The sequence below is a fragment of the Solea solea genome, chromosome 10, assembly GCF_958295425.1.
Source record: "Solea solea chromosome 10, fSolSol10.1, whole genome shotgun sequence".
Classification (NCBI taxonomy): Eukaryota; Metazoa; Chordata; class Actinopteri; order Pleuronectiformes; family Soleidae; genus Solea; species Solea solea.
The window spans coordinates 2,000,648-2,010,521 of NC_081143.1; the positions used below are offsets into that span (position 1 = coordinate 2,000,648).

The 9,874-nt window shown below is 45.1% G+C and overlaps 2 protein-coding genes across 3 annotated transcripts; both read left to right on the forward strand.

Annotated features, from left to right (window-relative positions):
* Positions 1-6: 6 nt before the first annotated feature.
* LOC131467243 (actin-binding protein WASF3-like) lies at positions 7-5,884 on the forward strand. Its single transcript, XM_058641038.1, has 11 exons — positions 7-158; positions 835-974; positions 1,047-1,181; positions 1,263-1,416; positions 3,338-3,455; positions 3,553-3,597; positions 3,771-3,895; positions 4,000-4,260; positions 4,533-4,657; positions 4,734-4,940; positions 5,388-5,884. The coding sequence occupies exons 2-11, from the start codon at positions 842-844 to the stop codon at positions 5,549-5,551; spliced, it is 1,467 nt and encodes a 488-aa protein (XP_058497021.1). The 5' UTR covers positions 7-158; positions 835-841; the 3' UTR covers positions 5,552-5,884.
* A 2,333-nt stretch (positions 5,885-8,217) lies between these two features.
* On the forward strand, positions 8,218-9,857 carry zgc:110222 (uncharacterized protein LOC550336 homolog). 2 transcript variants are annotated; one of them, XM_058641045.1, is made up of 3 exons: positions 8,218-8,805; positions 8,889-9,141; positions 9,378-9,857. In XM_058641045.1, the coding sequence occupies exons 1-2, from the start codon at positions 8,472-8,474 to the stop codon at positions 9,095-9,097; spliced, it is 543 nt and encodes a 180-aa protein (XP_058497028.1). In that variant the 5' UTR covers positions 8,218-8,471; the 3' UTR covers positions 9,098-9,141; positions 9,378-9,857. The 2 variants fall into 2 exon arrangements, with proteins under 2 accessions (XP_058497028.1, XP_058497027.1); XM_058641044.1 differs by having other exon boundaries at positions 8,219-8,805; positions 8,889-9,857.
* The last annotated feature ends 17 nt before the right edge of the window (positions 9,858-9,874 follow it).

Below are 9,874 nucleotides of genomic sequence, written 5' to 3' on the forward strand. Positions count from 1 at the left end.
TACTTCCGTTTCTTTCCCTGGATTACAGTGAAGCTTCGTCATTGAGCAGCCGAAGTTTCCCGACAGAAGCCGAGTAGCTCCCTCCTCCCTCCGAGTCGACGCCTCCATCCCCGGCGTGAGATCTGAGGAGCAGCCGCCCTGCACTGGAACCTCCGCAGGTCAGTCTCATCGATCACTTATCGTTTGAAACCAAAGTGTTATTGATAGTCGATTGCTGTGATCGACCCGTGAGGGTCTCGACGATGACGTCATCAGTAGACGCAACGTTCAGGGCCTGATAGAGACTGATTGATTGAGCAGTTGTGTGTGTGCATGAGTGTGTGTGTGTGTGTGTGTGTGGCGATGTCTGTGGTTTCCATGGGAATGGCAGTGTCTGTTACATGCTCGACCTGTAGTTGTGGGCGGAGTTAAAGTACAGGTGCTCAGTGGTCCTTTGACCCGGGAGAGTAATCCGATTACTCTGACTCCACAGTAATCTGATTACTCCGACTCTGCAGTAATCTGATTACTCTGACTCTGCAGTAATCAGATTACTCTGACTGCACAGTAATCGGATTACTCTGACTCTGCAGTAATCAGATTACTCTGACTGCACAGTAATCCGATTACTCAGATTTCACAGGATTACTGTGATTACTGCACAGTAACCAGGTCCCTCTTGACTGTCTCTGTCTCCTAGCAACAGTAACACTGGTCTGTTCTGCATCAGGCTGTTACCATGGTGATGCCCTGAGACTGGTCATCATGTCACCCTCAAGAATCTGAACTTCTGTTTGAAGATTTTGATTGTGACTCAGATTCTGGTCCTGGTCCTGGTCCTGGTCCTGATTTCAGGTGAACCATGCCGCTGGTGAAGCGCACCATCGAGCCCAGGTTCCTGTGTCGCGGGTCTCTGCCTGATGGTGTCGCCAGTGAGCTGGAGTGTGTGACAAACAGCGCCCTGGCTGCTGTCATCAAACAGCTGGGAGGACTCAGTGAGTGGGCGTGGTCATGAGTAAGTAGGCGTGGTCATGTTTGTGTGGGTAACACAGTGCTGCCCCCTGCAGGTGGGTATGCAGAGGACATCTTTGGTGATCTGTTGACAGAGGCCAACAGCTTCTACAGGAGGATGAGCAGCCTGCAGGAGAGGGTGGAGCTTCTGGCAGTGAAGGTCACACAGCTGGACTCCACGGTGGAGGAGGGTGGGTTACCATGACAACACACTCTGTGTGCGTGTGTGCGCGTGTGTGTGAGTCAGCTGCTGTCACTGTGTTTGTCCTCAGTGTCTCTGCAGGACATCAACATGAGGAAGGCCTTCAGGAGCAGTACCATCCAGGACCAGCAGGTGGTGTCACGCTGCTCTATCCTCAGCCCACTCCTGGAGACGTACCAACGCTGCGACAAGCCGCCGCCCCTCAACATCCTCACGCCCTACAGGTCAAATTCACACAATATACACTCTGTGGCAGGTCATAGGTCACCACCATGGTCATAGGTCAAAATGAAGGTCAAAGTTCAACGCCATGGTCATAGGTCACAGGTCACCGCCATGGTCATATGTCAACATGAAGGTCAACGCCAAGGTCATAGGTCAACCTGAAGGTCACCGCCATGGTTATAGGTCAACACCAAGGTCATAGGTCACCACCATGGTCATAGGTCACTGCCAAGGTCATAGGTCAAAATGAAGGTCAAAGGTCAACGCTATGGTCATAGCTGAAAATGAAGGTCAAAGGTCAACGCCATGGTCATAGGTCAACGTGAAGGTCAACGCCAAGGTCATAGGTCACCGCCATGGTCATAGCTCACCGTCAAGGTCATAGCTCACTGCCATGGTCATAGGTCAACGCCAAGTAGGGGTGTGCGATATATATCTTAATTGTTGTTTTAAACAACCAATGAAAACAGGCCTTTTTGAAAGGCCACACCTTCACTGCATGAGGACAGACTGCGGCGCACATGCCGCGTCCACGCTTCACAACAACAAACGGGAAACATGAACAAACAACACAATCCATGTGGTTAGATTGAACTGTTAAACGTGGATCCTCCTCCTCTCACATGTGTCACTCAAAACACGCCGATCTGTGAATGAACCACCGCACACAATATGAATATATATAAGAATATAATATGAGTGTGGCCGTTTCTCAATATCCATACTTGTGCATACTTGTGCGTACTTGCGTACTCCCGTACTTGTGAAAACGTCATCAGCCTCAGTCCAAGTGCTGTTCCAAATCTCAAGTAAGCGAACAGTGAGGGCGGTTCTCAAACCCGGAAGTGTTCTCGCTCCGCCCATTTTTACCAAGTATGCATCAGAGGTGACTTAAGCGTACTTGGGATGGCCATGTATCCCAGAATACATTTCGGCGGAGCATAGCAGCAGATAATAGAAATTTAAATCTGAAATAAATATTTTTCTTTGTCCCGGAGCAAAGTTTTAACATCATTTGAGGCGAGAAATTAGTCATTTAGAATTCAAACATGTGGTTTGTGTATGAAGATCTGACGTATTTATAGTTTGGCAGCGACGTTTGTCGGAGGTGATCAGCTCCGCCTCTGCGGACGCTCGGTGCTCACTGTGCCCGGCACAGAGCAGCGTTACCTCGGCCTGTCCTGATGAAATGATCCGCTGGCTCAGACGTCGCTGTCATTAGATGCTCGGTGTGATCCATAGATTTGTTGTTGACGTGCTATTTTGTTTTTAATGGAAACGTTTTGACCTGACAGTTTGAAAGTTTGTATATTATTAATGTTTTATTTATTTTAACCTGGAATTTTAGATTTATATTAAAGTCGCACGGTCATTGTATCTGTATTTAAATATAATATGTAAATATTAGATATGTAGAGTATTATATATTATATAAGTTTATAAATGTATAATATTTATAAGTCTTATACATATATATATATATATATATATACTACTCTACAATGCTGTAATATATCTATTTTCCACATTGTATTATTTGTATTGTATATTTTTATAGAAATAAATTAATAAATGAAGTTAAATATTTAAAATGTAAAAATAATAACAATATATATGCATTTATTAAAAGTATTTCATATGTTCATTTATCAACACTGTAGGTGGCGCTAATGAGGCTGCAGCACTTGGCGCCAGCCACCATTCAAACAGCAGAACAATACATACATACTCGCATACTTGAGTATTGAGAAACAACCACATACTTGTGTACTTCCATACTTGGCAAGTATATACTCCCAGCATACTTCTCAAGTATATACTTCCCAAGTAAGCAAGTACATACTTGCTTACTTGAGTGTTGAGAAACGGCCTGTGTGTGTGTGTGTGTGTGTGTGTGTGTGTGTGTGTGTGTGTGTATAGGGATGATAACAAGGACGCTCTGAAGTTCTTCACTGACTCGTCGTATTTCTTTAACCTGTGGAAAGAAAAAATGCTTCAGGCGACGGAAAACAAACGCAAAGAGAAGAGAAGACACAAGGTTACAGTCCACACAAACACATTGATTGATTTATTGATTGATTGATTTATTGATTCATTGATTCATTGATTCATTGATTCATTAATCTTCTGTGCAGGAGCAGAAACAGGTGGAAGAATCTTCAGGTCGTGAAGTAAAGAAGGTCTGCTTTTATTTTGAAATTTAGATTTTTTTTTCGTTTGTCTCAATCAAAGAAATAATTGATTAGATTTTATTGATTAGATTCCAACCTGTTTATTTACCACAGGAGGAGGAGACTTTAAAAACCCATGCTTTTATTTTGACGGTCACAGTCTTGTCTGTCTTCCTGTGAAGGTTCGTAAAGCTCGTAACAGACGTCAGGAGTGGAACCTCATGGCGTACGACAAAGAGCTCCGCCCCGACGCTCGAGTCACGCCCTCACCTCACCACACATCTGACACCTCTGTGTCACCTGACAGGTAAACACTTGACCACATGACCACTTCCTGTTCCAGGAGTGGCCAGCAGGGGGCTCTACTGCGGTTAAATGTGTCACCTGATCTCTTTAACTACGCCCTTTCAGGGATGGGCTGTCTGATGACCCGTCCCTCTCCACCAGTCTGCACCTACATGATGCCCAGGGGCATGATGGGAAGGATCATGTGACCAGGGCGACAGGGAGCAGCAGTCAGACTCAGTCACTGGACCGCGTTCTCCGGCCCACCACCACCTCTGCTGTCTCCATGGCAACGGGCCGCCAGCACTCACTGGGCCGCAGCCAGCCACACCCACTGCTACTCACTGTCTCAGCCAATCAGAATGGAGCACCGACCAACTCTGCTGAGTACGCGCACGCACACACACACACACACACACACATCGATTGTATGAGATAGAAATGTGATGTTTGTATCATCACTGACTGTTGCTTCATCTGAGGAGAGTTTTTGTTGTGTATTGTTATAGAATCAGCAGATGAAGATGAATTGAAGTCCTATGTCTTATATTTAAAAACCTCACTCACTTACTTGAAGTTGTATATTTCGTTGTGTCTTATTTAAGTGCTTTTTTTATTCTTTGTTATTTGTGTGTGACATCATGACTCCGCCCCCTCAGTGTCCGTCACATTCCTCCTCCTCCTCCTCCGCCGCCGCTCGTGTCGTTGTCATCATCGAGAACGATGAGTTTCACAAACGCTGCTGCCATGGCAACACCAGTGCACCATACATCTGGTAACCAAGGTAACAACATTTTTGACTCTGTTTGTCTTTGACCCAGAAAATTAACATGATGTTTGTTTGTTTTTTTGGCCTGTAGGTGTCGCTGCTGTCCTCTCTCACATCTACAGCCCCTCCCCTCCCCCACCTCCTCCCGCCAACTATGTTCCCTCCCCTTCTTGTCCCGGAGGCCAGGTGCCGTCCTCGGCTGCCGTATTGCCACCGTTGTCCACGGCAACAGATGGCAGGAAGCCAAACGTGCCAATGAACGACGCCCGCAGCGACCTACTGGCCGCCATTCGCCGAGGTCAGGATCACATGAGTGTGTGACATCATCACAGTCAGTGACATCATCACATGAGTGTGTGACATCATTACAGTCAGTGACATCATCACATGAGTGTGTGACATCATCACAAGTTTGTGAAATCATCACGTAAGTTTGTGAAATCATCACGTAAGTGTGTGACATCATTACAGTCAGTGACATCATCACAGTCAGTGACATCATCATATGACTGTGTGACATCATCATATGACTGTGTGACATTATTACAGTCAGTGACATCCTCACATGAGTGTGTGACATCATTACAGTCAGTGAGTTCATCACATGAGTGTGACATCATCACAGTCAGTGACATCATCACATGAGTGTGTGACATCATCACGAGTGTGTGACATCATCACATGAGTGTGTGACATCATCACAGTTAGTGACATCATCACATGATTGCTTGGTCCTGATTGGCAGGGATTCAGCTGAGGGAGGTCCAGGAGCAGCGTGAACAGGAAGAGGCAAAGAAACGTGAGCCGACAGGAAATGACGTTGCCACCATCCTGTCACGCCGCATCGCAGTGGAGTACAGTGAATCAGAGGATGAGTCTGAGCCTGAGGACCAGGATTGGTCCGACTGATCGTCTCCTCCTGCAGCGCCCCCCTCAGGACACACATACTCAGACGGCTGCCTGCGGGGAAGAGGGGCGTGGCCCGCGGGGGGGGGGGGGTCCATGCGTTTACATTTATGTGTTCACTGATATTTGGTAGCGTTTGTTTGTTGTTATTTCTTTAGCTGCAAACATGTCTGACATGTTGGTTGCTATGGTAACCATGGTAATCAGTTCTGGTCATGTGACTCATCTGTTTATTGATGTCATCAGTGGCTGTAGACATGTGTTGATTATTGATCTGTGATTTGCATGTTGGTGGTAAAATAATAAACTGATGATTGAAATTTTAAATTCAGTAAATTGAGTTTTTTACATCACTTTTATTTATTTACTGTATATAAACGGTTTTATTTACTGTTAGAATCTTTTTACATCTTACAACACGGATCTCGTACTTGCAGTTCCTTTGACCGCCATGTGGTGGCAGTAGACTCTCTGACGTCAGTTGACAGTCGAAGAAGAAACGCGGAAGTGAGTGAACGCAGGAGTGTGGTGAGTAAAGTTGTTTAGTGTTTGTTGGCGCCAAAAATAAAACGACTTTAACAGAATTGGAGACCAACTGTGACGTCAGTGACAGTTTCCCGCCGTACAGTGGAAAATGTCCATCCCAAACCTCCTTTAAAAATGTGGTAAATCAAAGTTTACATGTTACCTGCTGATCAGTTTAACATGATAATCGATAGTTTTTCTGAACGAGTAGGTCTTCTGTGTAAATCGGCGCCAACGCATTGGCTAAACAAACACACCCACTACGTTCTTTACACATATAAAGTAACGTTCAAACTGAGAGGTCACGTCACATCAGAGCGACACCCGAGAGGCGCATGTTTGGGTGCATTTGTTTTAATGTTGACGTGTGTTAGGGTGCGTTTGTTTTAATGTTGACGTGTGTTAGGGTGCGTTTGTTTTAATGTTGACGTGTGTTAGGGTGCGTTTGTTTTTAGTGCTCACGTGTGCGTTAGGGTGCATTTGTTTTAATGTTGACGTGTGTTAGGGTGCGTTTGTTTTAATGTTGACGTGTGTTAGGGTGCGTTTGTTTTAATGTTGACGTGTGTTAGGGTGCGTTTGTTTTTAGTGCTCACGTGTGCGTTAGGGTGCATTTGTTTTAATGTTGACGTGTGTTAGGGTGCGTTTGTTTTAATGTTGACGTGTGTTAGGGTGCGTTTGTTTTAATGTTGACGTGTGTTAGGGTGCGTTTGTTTTAATGTTGACGTGTGTTAGGGTGCGTTTGTTTTTAGTGCTCACGTGTGCGTTAGGGTGCATTTGTTTTAATGTTTACGTGTGTTAGGGTGCGTTTGTTTTAATGTTGACGTGTGTTAGGGTGCGTTTGTTTTAATGTTGACGTGTGTTAGGGTGCATTTGTTTTAATGTTGATGTGTGTTAGGGTGCGTTTGTTTTTAGTGTTCACGTGTGCGTTAGGGTGCGTTTGTTTTAATGTTGACGTGTGTTAGGGTGCGTTTGTTTTTAGTGTTCACGTGTGCACTAGGGTGCGTTTGTTTTAATGTTCACGTGCGTATCAGGGTGCGTTTGTTTTAATGTTCACGTGCGTAACAGGGTGCGTTTGTTATAATGTTGACGTGTGTTAGGGTGCGTTTGTTTTAATGTTGACGTGTGTTAGGGTGCATTTGTTTTTAGTGTTCACGTGCGTTTGTTTTAATGTTGAGGTGTGTTACGGTGCGTTTGTTTTTAGTGTTCATGTGTGTGTTAGTTTTAATGTTCACGTGTGTATCAGGGTGCGTTTGTTTTAATGTTGACGTGTGTTGGGGTGCGTTTGTTTTAATGTTGACGTGTGTTAGGGTGCGTTTGTTTTAATGTTCACGTGCGAATCAGGGTGTGTTTGTTATAATGTTCGCGTGTGTTAGGGTGCGTTTGTTTTTAGTGTTCACGTGTGCGTTAGGGTGCGTTTGTTTTAATGTTGACATGTGTTAGGGTGCGTTTGTTTTAATGTTGACGTGTGTTAGGGTGTGTTTGTTTTTAGTGTTCACGTGCGTTTGTTTTAATGTTGACGTGTGTTAGGGTGTGTTTGTTTTTAGTGTTCACGTGTGCGTTAGGGTGCGTTTGTTTTAATGTTGACATGTGTTAGGGTGCGTTTGTTTTTAGTGTTCACGTGTGTGTTAGTTTTAATGTTCACGTGTGTATCAGGGTGCGTTTGTTTTAATGTTGACGTGTGTTAGGGTGCATTTGCTTTAATGTTGACGTGTGTTAGGGTGCGTTTGTTTTTAGTGTTCACGTGTGCGTTAGGGTGCGTTTGTTTTAATGTTCACGTGTGTATCAGGGTGCGTTTGTTTTAATGTTGACGTGTTTTAGGGTGCGTTTGTTTTAATGTTGACGTGCGTTTGTTTTAATTTTCACGTGCGTATCAGGGTGCGTTTGTAATAATGTTGACGTGTGTTAGGGTGCATTTGTTTTAATGTTCACGTGTGTTAGGGTGTGTTTGTTTTTAGTGTTCACGTGTGTGTTAGGGTGCGTTTGTTTTAATGTTGATGTGTGTTAGGGTGCGTTTGTTTTAATGTTGACGTGTGTTAGGGTGCGTTTGTTTTTAGTGTTCACGTGTGCGTTAGTTTTAATGTTCACGTGCGTATCAGGGTGCGTTTGTTTTAATGTTGACGTGTGTTGTTTTAATGTTGACGTGTGTTAGGGTGCGTTTGTTTTAATGTTCACGAGCGTATCAGGGTGCGTTTGTTTTAATGTTGGCGTATCAGGGTGCGTTTGTTTTAATGTTCATGTGCTTGTTAGGGTGTGTTTGTTTTAATGTTCATGTGCGTGTTAGGGTGTGTTTGTTTTAATGTTCATGTGCGTGTTATGGTGCGTTTGTTTTAATGTTCATGTGCGTGTTATGGTGCGTTTGTTTTAATGTTCATGTGCGTGTTATGGTGCGTTTGTTTTAATGTTCATATGCGTGTTAGGGTGTGTTTGTTTTAATGTTGACAGGCGTGTGTTGGGGTGCGTTTCATTTACAGACATGAGTGTGCAGCTGTGGTGTCTGTCCTTCCGTCAGCCGTATGCTGGTCTAATTCTGAACGGGGTGAAGACGGTGGAGACACGCTGGCGCCCCCTGTTGGCTCCGCTGGAGAACCAGACTCTGGCGGTCCACATTGCTTGGCGGGACTGGGAGGGTGATGAGTGGCGGGCGGTGCTTGGCGATGTGCTGGGATTGACGGAGGCTCAGATCGAGCAGATGTTGGCGTCTTGCGAGCGTTTCGGTCGCGGTGTGGTCGCAGGTGGGAGACGTATTTTTCTCAGATTTTTTCCGTTTTACAGAATGTCCCTGAAGTCATCACCTGTCTGTCTTCATGTCTCTCAGGACTGGTGGATGTGGGAGGCACCTGGCAGTGCCCCGCCTCCCTGCAGGGGGAGGAGCTCCAGCGTTTGCAGCGGTCGGCCCTTGTGCTAGGTGTGCAGGAGAAAACGCTGACTCAGCTGCTGAATCCTCGCTGGCTGAAGGAGCCGCTCAGCCTCCGCGGGGGTCGTGACCTCTGGACTGTAGAGATCCCCGCTGAGTTGTTACCGTGACGACACAAGATGCTGAAACGTGAGCCGGACATCATGTCAGACATGTGAGGGGATGTTTGCTTTATTTAAACTGAGCTCAGAGGTCAAAGGGACATTTTTGTCTCCTGACTAAATTTCTCCGAAATTCCAAATATTTTCATTTGTTTGCAGAAAATTAAAAAAGAAAATCTTCAATATGACAAATCAAATCAAAGACGCATGTGTCCACTCGTGTGTCCACTCGTGTGTCCACTCGTGTGTCCACGCGTGTGTCCACGCGTCTCTGTATCTCTGTGATCAGGTTCGTCACATTCCAGAGGTTTTCAGTGGATTCAGGTCTGGACAGGACCGGGTCAGGATCTGCTGGACCCTCACCCACACCTGACTGTGAGACATGGAGGTGTGAGACAGACATGGAGCTTTGTCCTGCTGGAAAAAAACAATGCTCAAAGCAGAAGGAAGCAAGTTCTCTTCCAGGATAAACTTGTACGTGTCTTCATTCATGCGTCCATCCTTGATTCATGCATCCATCAAAAAGATGATTCCAGCTTTGACGAAGAACCTCCAAATCATCACGATCCTCCACCAAATCTCACAGTGGGCGTAGTGAGAAGAGAGAAGTAGACCTTACTCCAGTCCTCTATGGTCCTGGGTGTGTGTGTGTGTGTGTGTGTGTGTCACAAACAGATTAAAGTTTACAGACTGGACCTTTAATGCAGATCAATCATTAACTTTATGTTATGTTAGTTTATCTTTTTCAAAATAAAATAAAATAAAAATATCATGTTTGTTTTTTTA